Genomic DNA, 18728 nt, shown 5'->3' on the forward strand with positions numbered 1-18728 from the left:
TTGAGAGCTGGTAACTGTCCATGTCCTTTTTTAGGTGGATACAGTGAAACGCTTGTTGATTAAGAAGTTGCCTCCAGTTCTTGCAATCCAGTTGAAACGATTTGATTATGACTGGGAAAGGGAATGTGCAATCAAATTCAATGATTATTTTGAATTTCCACGAGAACTGGACATGGAGCCTTACACAGTGGCAGGTGTAGCAAAATTGGAAGGGGATGACGTGAATCCTGAAAATCAGATAATACAAAACGAGCAGTCGGAAAATGAACACTCTGGGAGCACCAAATACAGACTGGTGGGTGTGCTGGTGCACAGCGGCCAGGCCAGCGGCGGACATTACTACTCTTACATCATCCAGAGGAATGGGGGAGATGGGGAGAAGAACCGGTGGTACAAATTCGATGATGGAGACGTGACAGAGTGTAAAATGGATGACGACGAAGAGATGAAAAATCAGTGTTTTGGGGGAGAGTACATGGGTGAAGTGTTTGATCACATGATGAAGCGAATGTCCTACAGGCGCCAGAAGAGGTGGTGGAATGCTTACATTCTTTTTTATGAACGCATGGACACGATAGACAAAGACAATGAACTAATAAAATATATTTCAGAAATCACCATCACCACTAAACCCCACCAGATTAAAATGCCCTCAGCCATCGAGCGAAGCGTGCGGAAGCAGAATGTGCAGTTCATGCACAATCGGATGCAGTACAGCCTGGAATATTTTCAGTTCATAAAGAAGTTGCTTACTTGTAATAGTGTCTACCTAAACCCTCCTCCAGGTTAGTATGGCAGTGTGATAATTATGGATTCATTTCTTGCAAGAAGAGTTTTGGTTTGTGTGACCAAGGATTTATCTAGCCAGTGAAAATTTGGTGTGTCCTGCTTTGAATACGCTTCAGTCCTTCTGGATTTCTGCAGTTGAACACCTCTTGTTGAGGTGTCATCAGTGATAATTTGTCAGAATATTTAGCAAAAGATACTTTGATAAACTATCAGCTATTACTCAGTTGCTGTACTAAATCAAGTTAAAATACTCAAGTTTGAGGGCTCTTTTGTTGAGAACAGTTCTCAAAGGTGAGATGTTGAATTTGTAAGACATATGTTAGCCTCCAGGTACCTGTATTAAAGCTTATATTTTCAAATGATACATTATAGAAGCTAGAGGCTGTTTTGATCAACTTTCTTCTAAAATTGGAACACCATGTCGGGCAAAACAGTAATCTGAAATCAGTTAAATTATTGCAAATTGTTTTTACTTTGTCTACATATGAGTATTCTGATTTTTCTTTAGGACAAGATCATCTGTTGCCTGAAGCAGAAGAAATAACTATGATTAGTATTCAGCTTGCTGCTAGATTTCTCTTCACCACAGGATTTCATACAAAGAAAATAGTCCGTGGCCCTGCTAGTGATTGGTACTTTGTCTTTTAACCACAATTGAAATTTGGGAAGCTTGCTGTCTGTTAAAAGATCCCATTTATGAACATGGTGAAGGTGCACATGAAAAGGGGGGAAAATTTGAATAGAAAATACTGGGAGGAATTTGAGCCTTATAATCTCCTGCTGATGTGAACTGCTTCAAATTACATTTTCATACAGAGCTTAACTCTACCTTTTTGTCTGTCTTTTAAAAAGAATAAAAGAATGGAAGCTGTCACTAGCACAGAACTAACAGGTTATGTTTTCTGACAAGTTCAGAATGACTTTTACATTGTTTTAGTAGTTTTAAACAAAGCTCTTTACAAGCCATTGTTGCAGCTTATATTTGAATTCTGTTTGTGAAACATGTATATAGTCTCTGAGACAGTGTTGGCAGAGTACTTTATGTACATTGCTATGGGGCCTGTAATTCAAATGCACACTGTGACAGTCCCAGTGTGTACATTTAGTCCTTTGGCTGGGTTATTCTCTGCTGGGGAGAGGAGTGTGGGTTACTACTGGTCAAATTGGAGAGAAAATCTGGTATTCATGGCTGGTAGTTCACTTACTAGCTACTAGTAAGCAGTTGTGTAATAATGACAAATTCATACCCCCAGCAGCAGCTTCCAGAGCAGCTTAAGTTACTCCTTTTAACTGAAGAGATTAAGAATAGTTCAAATATTGCTGCTGAAGGACAGAGTAATGCAGGGCCCTCTCTGAAACAGATATTTTAGTCTTTGGGGATCCCTTTTTCATTTTGTGGGTTTTTTTAAGATCTCTAAATGAGACTATATATTCTTTTAGGTTACATATTTCGTTATGTGTTGTATACACAGCTTATGAAACCCACCTGTGTTATCTGCTGCTCACCCTCTCCACCAGTCCCAGTACAGAGAGAATGGTGGCTGCCAAAATAGGACCTGCTTGGAGGAGTAGTTGGGGGTGTAATGCTGTCTTAATTCTTATAGGTGATAGAAGTAAAATGCTATAGTTAAGGGTTAGGCTTTTAATTGAAGGAATATCTTCCATTTCTGATACTTAAGAGTATCACTATAAGAACTACAAATTATCTGATTAGAATAATTTTGTGAACAAAAATGTTTGGGGATCACCTTTAACACATATTTGCTTCAAACTCTGCAAAAGAACACGTCTGCCAGAATTCACTAATGTCTGCTTTTGGTCAAAACTGTGTCGTGTCCTGTTCTAGGTATGATGCCCTGTGCATCCTGCTCCGTCACAGCAAGAATGTTCGCTTCTGGTTTGCACACAACGTCCTTTTTAATGTTTCAAACCGCTTCTCCGAGTATCTCCTGGAGTGCCCCAGTGCAGAAGTGAGGGGGGCATTTGCAAAACTTATAGTATTTATTGCACATTTTTCGTTGCAAGACGGACCATGTCAATCACCTTTTGCCTCTCCTGGACCTTCCAGTCAGGTATTTAATTTTCTAATGAAAAGTCTTTGAAATTTACTCTTATTTCTTCATTATAAGCATTTAATAAAATGTGAATTAATGATAAAATTTAATAAAGTGAACTCTGGAGCAGGTGCATCGGTGTTGGCTGGAAAGCTGTACAGCCCATTTTGCACTACAAAACAGGATGTAACTCAGCCACTTAGAGAGCTGCTGTCAGAGGGTTCCATTTCCCCTCATTTGTAAATCTCTGTGAAGGCTCAGTGAGAGCTTTAAGCTAGGAGTGTGAAATCTGCAAAAAAAAAAAAAGCAGTGGCTATTTTAGTGTGTCTAGGGAAGTGAACCCTTTGTGTTTATTTAGAACTGTAAAACAAACAAACCCCCACAAACAAACAAACCCTCTAACCTGAAAACCTGCAGGAGTTCCCTATGTTTGAATTCCATCTATCTTGCAACAGTGAAATTGTCAAAATTTGTAACTTATTGTAGGAGTAGACAGTGAATTGCCTGTTTTTACACACCTAGAATTGACAAACAACAACAAGAAAGCCTGCATCTTATTGTGATACTTGTGATAACAGTGTTTAAAAAGATCAACCTTTCTGAGCCTTTGTCATGTTTTAATGTCTCTTTTTGCTTACATGGTGGTCCCACTTAGCTTCTCAGAATGTTTTCACTACTGTGTCCAGCAAAAGAATTTAAGAATTAAGTTAAAGCTCCATAGGCTTAGGAAGTGTTCTGTCTTGCGAGGTATTTGAGCTATGCCTGTAGAGGTGATTTGGTTGTCTTAGTCTACAAAGTAAACAATGGAATTGCATGTGTGTTTCTTGAGTATTTAGGCCTATCTGCTATTGGAAAAAAACCCAGTTAAAAGTTTCTATAGCTGTGTAATTTCTTGGACTTACACAGTATTGAGTGTATTCCTTTCTGTGTGTCTGTGTCTTTTTCTCTGTGTGAGACACACAAGACTGACCTGCTGCTGGCACTTCCAAGCTTGTATAAATCCCACACCTTTTAACCAGTTCTGTTTTCTGTCATAGTAAAAAGTAGAAACTAAATCAAGATGTGATAGATTCAGCCACTAACAGTAGAACTTGTTTCTTTCTGTAGGCTTACGATAACTTAAGTTTAAGTGATCACTTACTGAGGGCGGTACTGAATCTTCTAAGAAGGGAAGTATCCGAACACGGGCGCCACCTGCAGCAGTATTTCAATCTGTTTGTGATGTATGCCAACCTAGGTAAGCAAACTGCTTTTACTGATGGCACTGTAATAAACTGGGCCTTTATTGATGATCCAGTTACAGAGATAACAGCAGGAGGATCCAGTTTTCCATCCTTAGGCAGATTGTTATATGTCATAAAAATGCTCCCTGTGTTCCTCCTCTTTGGAGTTTGGGGCTTGTCACCCTATCATCCATGGAATATAAACATGAGCAGTAAAACTGTGTCCTGCTGAGAGAGGGTGGGGGTGAAATTTTATAAAATACTTGACCATTGCTGTTTATCAGCTCATGCAGGAGGTAGACAATTTTAAAGGAATTTAATTTCCTATGTCTCAAATTAATCTAGACAATTGTGTTAATTTAATTACACCTGTAATGTCTATTGCTTTCATGTACTTTGCCTACCAAAGCGTTCTTTCTCTGGCAGGCTTCTATCATGACTCCAGAGTAGAATTAGTGTCATGGAAGAGAATAGAGATGCAATTCTTCTGCTCCACCTTCTCTTTTCTTCTTCACTAGCTTTTCATAGTCAGTGCATTTTAGGCCTCTGAGTAGGAGAGCACTCAGAGGCCAGACAGGAAAATATAATTTTATTTGTGGGTCTGATGGTTATCACAATCTACCCTGCAGAGATAAGCCTGGAAATACTAATACAATAAGCAATTGTCCTTGTCTTACTACTGTTACCTGAAGGCTTCTATATGGATGTGGAGTTCATTCAGCAAAACACACAATAACATCATTCCTGCATTCTTTGAAAAAGCTTAAATTGTCTGACATTTTGAGAAATCAAATAGTAGATTGTTCACATTAAAGCAAGTTAGAGGTCAGTTCTACAGAGGATGCAACTACAAAACTATCTAGCATAATCAGAAAAAATGCCTTAAAAAAAGCACTTACACTTCTCCTTATCAGAAAGATGGATGGTAAGGTCCAGTTGTGTTTCAAAATAAAAAAAAACTTGGAAATGTATGGAAAACCATTACTTTTAAGCAAAATAAGAAACAGAATGCAAGAAGGACTGTAGTGAATTTTCTGGTGAGTACTTGTGTAGTGTGTGCAAGGTATCCTTGCAGTAAAACCAGATGTAGGTTGGGATTTTTTGGTTGGGGTTTTGGAGGTTTTCTTATTTATTTTGTCATTTAATTTACATTTATTACATTGTGTGGCACAGTTAGAAATGTCTTAAGTTTGTGATTGATGTATCTAGGACATGATAGAAAAATAACAGAATACACTGTGGGGGATTTTTTTTCCTATCCTCCTGGGCCTCACAATAAAAGGATTCATTTATTGTTCAAAAGACTTCTCTGAGGCTTTGCTATTTACACATATGCTACTTGTGCATTGCTTAAGTGCTAATGAGCACTGTGAAGAAATTAGTAATTTACAGCTCTACTTCAGTGTGATTTTTCAGCTGTATATCATTTTCTTGTGCATCTTTACTGATTTGATTATTTTTCCCTAGAAGGTGTAAATGAGTGTTTTATAGAACCCAACAACTAAAAAGTTGCAAGTCATGTAAACTCTTGTTATTTTTATTCTAAAAAAAATGTAAAAATATTTTCAGTGCCAGAAACAAGATTTTTTTTTTCCCTCCCTGCCCCATAAAGGTGTAGCAGAGAAGACACAACTTCTGAAACTAAATGTTCCTGCAACCTTCATGCTGGTGGCCCTGGACGAGGGTCCAGGCCCTCCCATTAAGTACCAGTACGCCGAGCTGGGGAAGCTGTACACCGTGGTGTCGCAGCTGATCCGCTGCTGCAACGTCTCCTCGCGGATGCAGTCCTCTATCAATGGTACAGTCACTTCTAAATTCACTTCAGATCCATTGACTCCGTCAGTAAATGGCTTGCTGTGCATGTTTAGATATTATTTATAAAGTGAATCAGCTGGAAAAATGTTTTCCTTTTATGTGTAGCAGCTGCTTTCATTTAAAGAAACAAATATGTTTGTCATAAGCAAAACTGATTTGTTAGACTAAAAAGACCAAGATGGAAATCTGTTCTGTTATTTTATGCTGCTTGGCTTGGCTTATTCCTTCAAAATACAGGGAAATAATTAGTAAAATAAAGTAAAGGAAGCTGTTCATTACAAAATAGTAATGCTTTTCCAACAGTTGAAGCCCATTGTAAGAGTTGTCCAAAGATGTTCTTATCCTGAGTAGACAATAAAAGAAGAGACTACAGCAACAATCTGTACAGCAAAAGCACCACAGCAGGTTTTGAGATAACTGATAGTGCTTACCACTGAAGAGATGTTGCATTGTTTTTGAATATGATTTGGTGCTCGTTCACACTCAAAACAGCAAACAGAAGTCAGTGCTTCAATTTATAAAAGATAAAGACTCAGCTAGAAATTCATCAACCACAGTGTAAATCATGAACATTTCCAGTAGCTGAATAGAGTGCAGTTATTTTTGAGAAATGATGACAGGATATTGGGCCATGTGGACTTTATAGCCTGTATCCGTACACGTTCTGCTAAGCGTATTTTAGAAAACCTAATTAGAAATCTGTAGAGAAGCTCTTTAATGGCAAACTGATTACAGCTTGATGTGTCAGGCTATAAAGTCAATAGGCTACACTGTGCTATAGTGAGAGTAATGAACTGAAAATTTTACTGTGCTGTAATAAGCTTCAGAATCATGTGGCAATTTTGATTGAGGTTTTTTTCAATGCATTACTTGAAGCTTAAACTGAAAAGATACTCTACCTGTGAAAAATACTTTTATTTTCACTATATTCATAATATTGTACTAAAAAATTATGTATATGAACTTTACTTTGACTACTAATTATGATTACTATTTGCATAATAAAGTTATTTTTTGCTTCAGCTTATGAACCTAGAAAAGTTCACTCTAGTCTTCTGGGCATCTTCAAACAATAATAAAACATTGCTAAATTTAGAAGCATCAGAAATAAATCAACATTCTTCCACTATACAAAATAAAGCTGACTAAATAAGATACATTAATTACAGAAGTGTATTTATTCTCTACACTGCAGAGATTCAGATGGGACTGTTCTAACATAGATATTCCTCTGAACACTTTTGCATTGTCTTGTGAAGTAAACAGACATTGTGTCCTTAAAATATGACTTGGGCTGTGTTACACTAGCAGGGAAGTAGATAAATGCAGGACACAAGAGGATTTCTCTGAGGAATCTCAGTGATTTCTCCTCTTGCATGTGAACATATCTCCAGCTGTTCTGCTTTGATTGTCACTGCATAATCTTATCAGAGAGGGAGAAATAGCTCTCTCAGACAGCAAGTGTCAAGCTTCACAAACATAAAACTTAGTTATTTCGTACTGGTTTTTTTCAAAGAAAGTCAGCTGTTAAGGGAGGGTTTGTGTTTTTTCTCCATCCATGTTTCTTGATGAGTTACACCAGTTTGTATTTTGGAGTGTCTACACTGAAGGTACTTCAGCACCTTTTAATCTGTAATAACTGTTTGTTCCAGGTAATCCCCCACTTGCCAACCCTTATGGTGATCCTAATTTATCTCAGCCTATAATGGCACTTCAGCAGAACGTAGCAGACATTCTGTTTGTGAGAACTAGTTATGTAAAGAAAATTATTGAAGATTGCAGCAACTCTGAAGAGACCATCAAGTTGCTTCGTTTCTGCTGTTGGGAGAATCCTCAGTTCTCTTCCACAGTCCTCAGTGAACTACTTTGGCAGGTAAAAATAAAACAGTAGGAGAAAGATGGGAATAAAAATATGAATGATTCTGCATTTATATGTAAGAATATTGTATTAAATACTGAACACGTGCTTGATAAATAAACTTTCCTCAAGATGGCATCCTTTGTCAGTATTTAGAGTTGTAGATCTGTACATCATGTTGGAGTACTGTGAGAAGTGCTTTATGAATTTAGGGAAACAATCAACCTTTAACAAGCCAGGAATGATGTGTTAAGGGTGGAAAGTAGATCAAGGTGGTCTTTGTGTATTTCAAGAGCATTTGCTAAAGCTTTCTGTCATTATCCATAAATGAGATTGGTAGATGACAGGAGAAGTTGGAATCATTGCCTAAGATCTCCCTTGTATTTATTTCAATTATGTTCGTAAGATTTTTTTACAACTCTGCAGAACATATTTGGCTTCAGACTCAGCAAAGAATCTTTGATACTGTCTCATATTTCCCTTGTAATCTCTGAAAGGTCAGATACACTTTTCCACACCAAACAAAATTCTTCACTTCTGTTAGCCCATCTTTATGTTTGCACTTCTTTTTTTTTTTATGTAACATCACATTTTTCTGTGTCTCTTTGTTTGACACTTGAAGAAGCATAAAAAATTCACTTTATTGATATTTTGCTAGCCATGTATTTTACACTTTAGGACAACCTGTGAAGACAACCTTTTTACACATTGCCTAAAAGTTGCAATATCATAAAGAAACATTTTGCCCTTTACAGAACATACTCTATTTAAAAACAAAACAAATAAAATAAAATTGCAACCCACAAAATTCCTGACACAACCAACACTTTCTAGAGAAGAAATGTTGTGTCTTGAAGTATCCTTTGAATTACAGTAAACTTCAGATGAATTGTGTTCTTGTATTTCACTGTGTAAGTTGCCTGCCTCAAGGAATGCTTTCTTGTGTTCTCTGCATTTTCACTTTCTAGGTTGCATATTCGTATACATACGAGCTTCGACCGTACTTGGATCTGCTTCTGCAAATCCTGTTAATTGAGGACTCTTGGCAAACTCACAGGTCAGTATTTACCTGTCCTTTTATAATTCAGTAGTGTTCTGTACAGATTGTTTTTTCAGTGGTTCTGTTGGTAATCCTTTCAGTTGGTTTGTTTTGAATAGGTATTAAATCAAATTTCACAAATAGAGCAATTTTTTTGTGTTTTTATCTGAAATTTTGAGATAAGTACATTTTTTCACATTCCTTACCATTGAGAAGTTTGCTATAAAGCTGGGATTTCTCACATACAAAAGAATGTGCTGTTTAGCTTAAAACTCAGTGGTCTTCCCTACAAAGTGCTCAGGCTGATTCATAGGAACATCCCCTTGAGGTGACAGCCTGGGCTTGCTCAGGAGCACGTCAGATGTAGGAGTGGTACCAAGACACTCATAAAGTGTCAATGTGGGAGAAAAGAATACTTCACGTATAGTATTCTCTATATGATCACACTTCAAGAGAAATGTAACTTCAGCATATTACATATTCATCCAGTTTAAAACCTAATTTTTGTATGTCTACAGAATAAAGCTTTTGAAAGGTATTAAAATTTTTAATTACTGCAAATACTATTTGTGAGAACAGTCAGTTTTTCAGAAGTTTAATATAAATGTAGTAGGTGAGATAACACAAATGTCATCAATGTGCTACCTGTCAGAGATGCAAAATGTCACTGTTTCATAATTAGCAGTTATAGGTGGTATGGGATTTACTGAACCATTTCCAACTGTGTCTCACAAGACATTTCAAATACTTTGAGTGAGAGGACACTTGTTGGGTGTGGGAGTGGACTTCAGTCCTTAGCTGTGGAAGCAGAATGCTCATTTAGGATGTTACCAATTGCCTGGGCTTGTTTTAGGAGGGACTCAGGAGATGGTGGTCTGGCTTGACCACACTCCAAAATATGATGATTGAGTTGTAGGGATTTTGTAATCTTCTTTATGGAATTGGCTCTGCATATATCATGCAGTTAGCTTATATTATCTTCTTGATAAATAATCCCATGAGGTAAGTCCACAGAATGCTGGAGGATAGGCATACTTTAATAGATGTGAAGTAAAATAAGGGATTTTTAGGGTTGAACTGCAGGTGAGAAATCATGGAAGTGGTTGTTGGAGATAATGCTGTATTTGGAATACCAGGGTATGAAGGAGGTGGAATTTTGTGGTGTGGCTTCCCTGGAGAAGTGCATCCCTCCATGTTCCATTGCAGTGTCAGGAGTAGCACTGCTCTGTGGAATTGTTAGGCTTCCACAGAGGGTATTAAATAACCAGCTCCAGTCATCCACTACTTCTTGCTGCCACTTCTGGCCATAGCTTGAAGTACTTGTCTCTGTCCTGTGCTTGGTTTTGCTGTGGTAATCAGAGAGTTTTAATGATCTTTGTCTTCTCTTTAAAAAAGAAAAACAAACCCAAAACCAACAAACCACCACAAAACACTGCAATTGTTCATTGTAAATGATGTCTGGTAACTCCTGGAAAACAAGTCTGATCTGACCTTGGGCAGTGTGCATCCCCTGGGGCAACTTGTCCTCTGGTACTGCAAGGTCACTGCTGTTGGCCCTTGGCATCAGACCTACTCTCTTAAATTTCTCTTCATTTGACAGGTTCAAGTGCCAGGTTTGGGATGGTACAAGTGCCATGAAATTAATTTTACTGAAGTAAAGCTCATCATTGCTTTACAGATGGAGCCTGAGCTGACAGCTGCCAGGGCTATGAGAAAAGAGGGCAGTTGCTTTCCCTGCCATGAGTGGAGCTCTTTGAGATACCAGTGTGGGTCTTGTGCCCCCTCTGACTTTTTTTCAAAGCCAAAAACATGTCAGTTCTTGGTTTTTGCAGTTTCAGGGTAGCAATTAATTTCTCTGCCCTGTTCAAGAGCAGAAGGCACAGGATCTGGGCTTAGTTCCAGGAAATGCCCAAGTCCCTTATCCCATGCACAAACATGTACCATTCATTCCCCTTCAGAGGAGCTGCATGTAAAAGGGTGTCTGAGAAGCACAACTGAGTGTAAGTAGCCCCTCTGCTGAGGATTTAACAGTTCCAATTCTGTAAGGACCTGCTGAGTTAGCAGGGCTGATTTAAGTGCAGTAGCTACTTCAGTAATAAAATTAAACTGTTAAAATTGATTACTGTGACTGGAATCAATCATACCTACATTTTTATATATATCTTGTTCAGTTATATTTTTAGCATGTTTGATAATTTTTAAGCAAAGTTTAAATATTGACATGTCAGGATAATTTGCTGATTTTAAAAGAACCTCTTGACTAACACCGGAAGTCAGAACATCAACTGTCCCTTTTATAATTACATTGTGTATCGAGTCTTAGTTCAAGTACTATAACTCTTTAACACTGAAAGTTTTGTCTTTGTTCTGGTTTGGTTTTTCCTAGGATTCACAATGCACTTAAGGGAATCCCAGATGACAGGGATGGACTCTTTGACACCATTCAGCGCTCGAAGAATCATTACCAGAAAAGAGCTTACCAGTGTATAAAGTGCATGGTAGCTCTCTTCAGCAACTGCCCTGTAGCTTACCAGATCCTTCAGGTGATACTTTTTGTTCTGTTCCTTGCTGCTTTTTCCCCCACTTCTGTGTTAAAAAAAAGCCAAAACAAACCCCACCATTATTCAGTTTTTCACACTTTGGTTAAATTACAAGTTCCAGGGACAACTCATTTGAACCTTCTGTATAAGAAAGTCATTATAAGGGATTGAAAGCAATCTGGTTATATTCACACTCATTTGCAACTGTGATGCAGCTGCAAATCTGCAGACTTCATTTCAAATTTGAAGTTTTCTTTGGGGAAAAAAGGATATTTGTGACTCCTTTAAACAGCAGGAAATATGTTGGTGGTCTCTGACAGCTGATGTATAGGATAGGAAAAATACTTCTGTTTTCAAGAACAGAGGAAATAACTGTGAATTGTTCATTTTTCCATCTGCAGAGCAATGGAGATTTGAAGAGAAAATGGACCTGGGCAGTGGAATGGCTTGGAGATGAGCTGGAGCGTAGACCATACACTGGCAATCCCCAGTACACCTACAACAATTGGTCTCCACCCATACAGAGCAATGAAACATCAAATGGCTACTTCCTAGAGAGGTCACACAGTGCTAGAATGACTCTGGCCAAGGCTTGTGAGCTCTGCCCAGAGGAGGTAAAGAACTCATTTGACTTGCAATTAAGAAATTGAGTGAAATGCTTCTGTAAATAGTTAATCTTAGCAACAGTCTCCACTTACTTAAGAGGTAACACATTTCGTATGTACTTTATAAGTATGGATTGATATTTTTATTTTTCAGTTTTTATTACTGTTCCTATAGACATCTATCACTTAGAGAATTAGCAGTATAAAATCAAAATTGACCATTTGAATTAGATTATGAATGGGTCTGTATTTCCAGTAATAAATTGATAGAGGGAGTTTTTATTTAGTACAATACAAGCTGTAGGTGACGGGGGGGGTGGAATTTCAGTGTCTAAAATATGACTCTACCATGTCTGAAACAATCACTTGCACATAGGATTGGTTTGGACTAGAAAAATTGTAATATGTTTTAAAAAGTAAATTAAATGGTCTATTTCAAACTTTAGGAACCAGATGATCCTGATGCCCCAGATGAACATGAGTCTTCTCCACCTGAGGATGCCCCACTGTATCCCCATTCACCTGGTTCCCAGTATCAACAGGTAAAAGCTCTGAGTTGAACTATTTATTCAGAGTTTCAGGTTTGCTTTTTTTAGTATTTATGGTGACTTAAATTATAGGCATTTAGCCAGAAGTATGTTATTGTCAAATACCATGTTTGGAGGAATAAAATAAAGGTACACCTTCATTTCACCAGAAGCAGCTTCACCATCAGAGCTTCAGGTGACAATTTTATCAGATCAGGTACAAATCATCCACAGAAAGTGCAGAGAGTTTGATGCCATCCCAGCCTAGTGCATAGTGAATTTGATTCTGTTGTATTTATTGACATTGATGATATTTTGTGAGTTGCTTTCTTGTTTTCAAAAATAAAATCAAGTCTCAAGGCCTGAATTTGGATAACTGGAAGGCTTTTGGAAAAAAGCAGATGACTTTGTTGCCATGTAACTCGTGCTATGAACAATGATCTCTAGATCTTAAGTGCATATAAAATCCAAATCTGTTTTTTATGTTGAATGGCTGCTTTGTTAATACTTTCCAATGAAAAGTCAGATCTGGAAGAAATCATAACCAGTCTTCTTACTGAATTGACTGAATTATTAGATCCCTCACTTAGTTGCCATTTTTTGTTCCAATTCATTTTGTATATTCCAAATCTGCTAATTTAATTTCCTTTCCTGCCCAAATCCGTTTCCCCTCCATCTTGCTTTCCCTACTTGATGTTCTCAGCAGAGCAGTTGGTAAGTGATGCAGATTTCCCACTCCCTCCTGAGCTCCCCAGTTCAGACACGTTCCGTAACCTCACCACTGCCCTTGGCACGTGTTCACTTCCTTGCAAGAGACAGCATTTCTCACTAACACACACACAATCCTCAAACTCTTGGTTTCTCCACAACCTCTGCAAAGCAGTAAATAAATGAGGTGGGTTTGTTTGCCAGATCTGTGTGTGACTTTTTAAACTGGGGGCAGAGCATTTGCAGAAAACTGCTGGTCTAGATTTCGTTCAGTTCTGTAACATTGAGGTTTCCCACTTAAAAATTAAAGTATGTTGCATAAACACAGGTTTGCTTTTTCCATTGTTTTAGGGAGAAAAGTCAAGCTGGTTGAATCAGTTAATAAAATACGTGCACGGTTTAATGTGGCAGCAAATAGGCAACCTCTCTTGGTCTCCTTTTTTCCTTTCTTGCTGCTTTTGCTTTGCATGTAACCGTTTGTGATTCAAATGCTGAGATTACTGTTTCAATTGATCCTTTTATCTTTACAAGTTGAAAGTTTGTTTCCCTTGTGTATAAATTGGCGAGGTAAGTGAAGGGTGTGAATCAGAAATGCAGCAGCTGCGATGTGTGTTCATACCGATGTAGGTACACGATGTTGGTGTGCTTGAGGGTATTTCCAGTGGTGTGAGAGCTCAGGGGAAAGCAGGCAGTGAGGAGGCAGCCCACAGGATTAATCCCTTTGAAATGTGTGTGCTTTGTTGCAGAATAACCACGTGCATGGACAGCCATATACGGGCCCGGCAGCACATCATATGAACAACCCTCAGCGAACTGGCCAACGAGCACAAGAAAACTACGAAGGCAGTGAAGAAGTGTCCCCGCCTCAGACAAAAGATTAGTGAAATGCACATAATCAATTAACTTGCTCCATCAAGACTGTGCACCCAGGCCTTACAGTCCAACTTTTCTCTGTGTCTGGCTAATATTTAAAACTAGAAAAACTATTCCTAATCAACATGGAGTGGAGAGTCTATTCACTGTCTTATCTGCAGAAAATTGCTGTCAATATATAACCCGCCTGCAGTGGAAAGTGTATAGTGTTTTGTAATAAATGGCCTGATGCTAATGTGTAAATGGCAAAGGTGTATATAGTATATTAATGTTTGACTGTTAATTCTTGAGCAAGAAACATTTTTTTTTGTCTTGATGAGACTCACAGATCTACAAAAACAAAAAAATAATTTCTTGATATATCTGCTGCGCTCTGCAACCAGTGTTGCCTGCCTCATGGCAGTTGGATCAACTCCTTTACGAAAAAGCCTATCCATGTCAACCACAAAAATAGTTTCATGTTAATTCTTTGCCACTGGAGTCGATTTTACTATGAGCAACGTAATGGCTGGTAACCTTTTAATTATTTGGTTGATGTGGAAAATTGGTGATGTAACATTGTTTCTAGATCTTTTTTCATTGCCTTTTTCATTCTGGTATTAGGTTAATCACTTTGAAGCTATAGTTATGCTGTAACATTTAGCATGGCTTCACACCAAGTTAGTGTAGCCAATGAGGGGAAAAAAAAAAAAAACAAACGTGACAGCAGTTGTCCCAATGTGACAACTGTATTGCTCAGAACTTTTTCTTCTTACACCTAGACTATAAAATGGGGAGGGAAAATGTGACAAGTGGTTTTCAGTTTCACATATGTTCCTCACATCTGATGTTTGACAGTTCTCTCTCTGGGTGGGATAAAGAACACTTAGTTTTCAGTAATAGGAATTTAAAAGATTTAAAACAAATATGCAAAAATTTGCTATGCCAGGATGCCTGGAGCATAATAGACTGTATTTGGTGTGCTTGTTTTGTTTCTTTGGTAGAGCTTATTAGATAAACTTCTAACACTTTCCTTCTACTGCATCCCAGTGAAGTGGAAGTCAACAAAATCACAGAGTACTTGTGAGTGCCACTGCACCAAGTTAACTTGCTGGTTTTCTGCTCGTTCACAGTTCTACTTGAAAGCGAGAATTGTCTTAGCTCTTTATCCATTATACAGAAAATCTTAACATTAGAAGCAGGGTTTAAATATAAAAGAAACTACTGGTTAGTCGAATACAATTCTGAGGTATCTCTCTTCCAGAATAAACATTTGTTTAAAGACTTAAACGCATCAGTAAATACTGTATTTAAATGAAAATTGGTAACTTGAATGTGTGTAATTTTTTTGGAACCTGTCTAAAAACCAAATACCCCTGCAAAACAGATACAGCCCACCCTATACTATTTAAATATTTTGCTGTTTTATTTTATAGAAATTATTTTGCTGAATTCACAAATAGAATTTGATTTAAGAAGAATGTTTTGTCCTGTGGTGTGTGTTGTTTTTTGGGGTTTTGTTTTTTAATGGACTGCACAGAAAGGTGAATTCTGTGCAGTGGCACTATGCTGAATTCTGGAACAACAGTCACATTGAGATTCTGTGCACAAAAAAAAAATTGGCCCTCAAGAATAAAATAATCAGGACAATTACACTGTAAAAGTTTCTTAATGTGATTTATCTTGTACTTTTTGTATGTTTTTATATATACATATATATATTTAAGAGCACAAGCTTGATGGTGTTTTTTACAAATGAGTTGATAGAAAAAAAGCTGCTTATCAAATTAAAGGTCTGTAGTTTTGAAATGAACAATGGAAAATTCAGTCCAAGTGCATTCTTAGGCATTTAGTGTAACAAGGGAGGGACACAGAAGATTTTTGAGTATGCTGTGTAGCGATGATCACCTTTATGCTTCCATGTTTTTCCTAGTGCTCGAGTCAATTCAGATTTTTTTCATAATTTTTTAGTAATACCATTTTACCTGGATTTAGTAAATTTGGATAACGTGTTCCCATTTATGTTTGGGGATGCTTGTTGGAGGTTTTAACTAAAAAAATTCTACCCTGAGTTCTCAAGTTGAAATATTTATTTGGACCAGTAATTGTTAAACAAGCTATCTCAGAGGCGATTATTACATATTTTGTACTATATAGGTGAAATATATAATGTGCTAGTTCAGCCTTGCCAAATGTCTTTGCTTTTAATAGTGCAATGATTGTAGAGACATGTCAAACCTGTGACACTTTAAGGCTGTGGCTTTGTCCAGCCTTACCCAGCCCTGCCCCAGAACTGGGAGTGGCTGCAGTGGCAGTTGTTTTCAGGCAGCAAACTGAGGATATTGTGCATCTTGGTGACATGAAGGAGGATAAACCCATATTGTTTGCTGCAGCTGTTGCTTTTTCAACAGGCAGCTCCAGTGTAAGGTGCAATGTTTTCTTCACTCTGGGCAAAAGCATTTTGCATTGTACTTCTTAACAAATATTGTACAAGCAAAAAGTTTGATATGCACAGTTTCTGTCGCAGCATTTGGGCAGGTGACTTTCAGGCGATGCACCTGGCGATACCTCGTTGGTGATGGCACACTCTAAAGCAGTAGCCCTCAAAGTGCCTAAAGATTTAATTCCCCCTCGCTGATTTCAGTCCTGTTTTCTGTTTAGAACAGTTTCTAGGGAATCTCTGGTCTTCCATAAAATGAACCAATAAAGAGTAAAGCAATTCCTCGTGTTCCTGGCGGTGTAACGTGGAATACATAGAAACTGAAAATCCATAGGTGGTGTTGAGTCAGGGTTAGTGTGTAGTTTGACCTTGGGGGAAATCCATAACCTTACTGAGCAGAATTTCTCCATCTTGTACATTTGGACTGTGGTTGTTCAGTGACTAAATTAAGCTTTTAACACTTGCTACTGTCAGTGTTAAAGATAGTACAGCCATATGTAAAAAGAATTGAGTCACTGTTTGTGTATCAGTAAATGTGCTGCGTTTTGGTCACAGAGTTGGTCACCTGCACCTGTGTTACCCCTCTGACAAGAAGGAGATGGCTCAGGGTTCAGTCAAAGCTTGTTTGTCCTGCAGGATCTGAACTTGTGGCAATGGAAAAGCAGAACAGGACCCTGCTTGGCTTGGAATTTTTCACATTATTTTCCCAGCTGACTACCAGCTCTGAAAGTTTGAGTTCTCTGTTTTTCAAGCTTGTGTGTCTTGCTGAAATTGAGCCAGAAAGAAATTAAATTCCCCCATTGACATTTCTTTTTTTTCTGAGTGAAACTTTAGATGACATGAGAGATTTGTGTTACCATATTTGCTGTTATGCCTTCTCAGCCACTCTGTTGTGCCTAGCTTGTGTGTTTTAGCATATGTATCATGAAAAAGCACTTATGGTTCCAAAACTTCCTGTATATTTCCTGAGATCCAGGAGAGAATGAGATTAGCCATTCTGCCAAAGCTAAAATGGGCAAAAATTGGCTGCTGTAGCAATTTACTTCATTTTTGGTTTCAATAAATTTTGTCTACCTCTTAAGTCTTTTGCCAGAAATGAATAGGCTGATGAACTGTGTCAGGGCAAGCGGCTCCATGTTTTTGTTGGTGTGAGTTCCAGTTACTGGGCATTGCAGGGAAGCTTTCAGTGCAATGGATTTAACTAAAAATGAAAGTTAAAGACTGACTGTATCAATTAGAGGAAGAAGTGGCATGTTGGGATATTTGCAGAGGAACCAATTAAGCATTTAAATATCTTAGTTAAACCTTGTTAGCCCCCACTTTCAAATCCACATTGAAAGCAAATTCTCTCCCCTGTGGTGACACACCTTTATTTTGGGGAGGGTGAGATGCTGATGCCAACCTCACATTTCTTAGGACAGGTGTGGGAGTTTCCCGTTTGTGGCTCTGCTCCAGCACAGCACAATCAGGACAACAGCGATTTTGGCTCTCTCTTCTTAACCCTTCACGCTCTTCATCACACTCCACAGCCATGAGGTCTGGGGAATAAAGTCTGCACCTGCCTTGCCTAGAGTGGGACAGAAGAGGAGTTCTGGGAGCAGTAGGAAGTGTCTTGTGCAAACCCTGGTGCTGCAGTGGCAGGAGGCAAAGTGAGAGGACCCCAGCTGCCTCCTCCTGCAGGAGTCCTGCTCTCCTTGCAGGTGTTCTGGTGAGGAAGGTGGCACCAAACCACTCTTCAGGGCTCGGTGCATTTTCTCCTGGCTGGCAGCTGGGGTCAGGGAGATCTGTGTGTGCCCTCTGTGCCATTCCAGGCTGTCCCTGTCCCTGCCATGTCAGCAGGGTTTGGCTGAGACTTGCCCTCCGTTCCAGACCGGAGGAAGGGCTTGAACCCAGTCTGAGCACTGCTGCTTTTCACACTGGAACTTCCTAAGGTTCTCACCATGCATTTCCTTTTATTTCTAAGGTATCAAACCTCCCCTGGGCTGTTTTTAGATGTCCAATAACCATTCCTGTGTCACTTTTTCATGTGCACAGTTCAAGCCCCACCCCTGCAGTGTGTATCCGGGTGTAGGCTGTGCCTGGAAGTGTGTTGAAAAGAGATTCCAGCCATTAAATTCAGACATCCTCCTCCTGCACTCTGATTTTATAACTCAAGTTGTGGTGGATCCATGGATTTCAGTCCCATTTGTGCAAGCTCAGTTGATTTCAGCACTGTAAGAGTGGAAGTTGGTGATATGTTGGGGTCAAGCCAGCTCAGTCAGTGGGTGGCACAGAAAAC

The 18728-nt window shown here is 38.6% G+C and overlaps 1 protein-coding gene across 2 annotated transcripts in view; it reads left to right on the top strand.

Annotated features, from left to right (window-relative positions):
* The window catches only part of USP9X (ubiquitin specific peptidase 9 X-linked), a 96785-nt gene extending 81294 nt beyond the window's left edge, over positions 1-15491 (top strand). For both annotated transcript variants that reach the window (XM_063393033.1, XM_063393032.1), the window contains exons 35-45: positions 35-785; positions 1298-1421; positions 2636-2861; positions 3951-4080; positions 5679-5864; positions 7534-7754; positions 8708-8796; positions 11165-11321; positions 11720-11932; positions 12370-12465; positions 13905-15491. In XM_063393033.1, coding sequence (XP_063249103.1) covers positions 35-785; positions 1298-1421; positions 2636-2861; positions 3951-4080; positions 5679-5864; positions 7534-7754; positions 8708-8796; positions 11165-11321; positions 11720-11932; positions 12370-12465; positions 13905-14039 — 2328 coding nt within the window. In that variant the 3' untranslated portion in view covers positions 14040-15491. The remainder of the gene's footprint in view (positions 1-34; positions 786-1297; positions 1422-2635; positions 2862-3950; positions 4081-5678; positions 5865-7533; positions 7755-8707; positions 8797-11164; positions 11322-11719; positions 11933-12369; positions 12466-13904) is intronic.
* Positions 15492-18728: the final 3237 nt, after the last annotated feature.

The sequence above is a fragment of the Prinia subflava genome, chromosome 3, assembly GCF_021018805.1.
Source record: "Prinia subflava isolate CZ2003 ecotype Zambia chromosome 3, Cam_Psub_1.2, whole genome shotgun sequence".
NCBI lineage: Eukaryota > Metazoa > Chordata > Aves > Passeriformes > Cisticolidae > Prinia > Prinia subflava.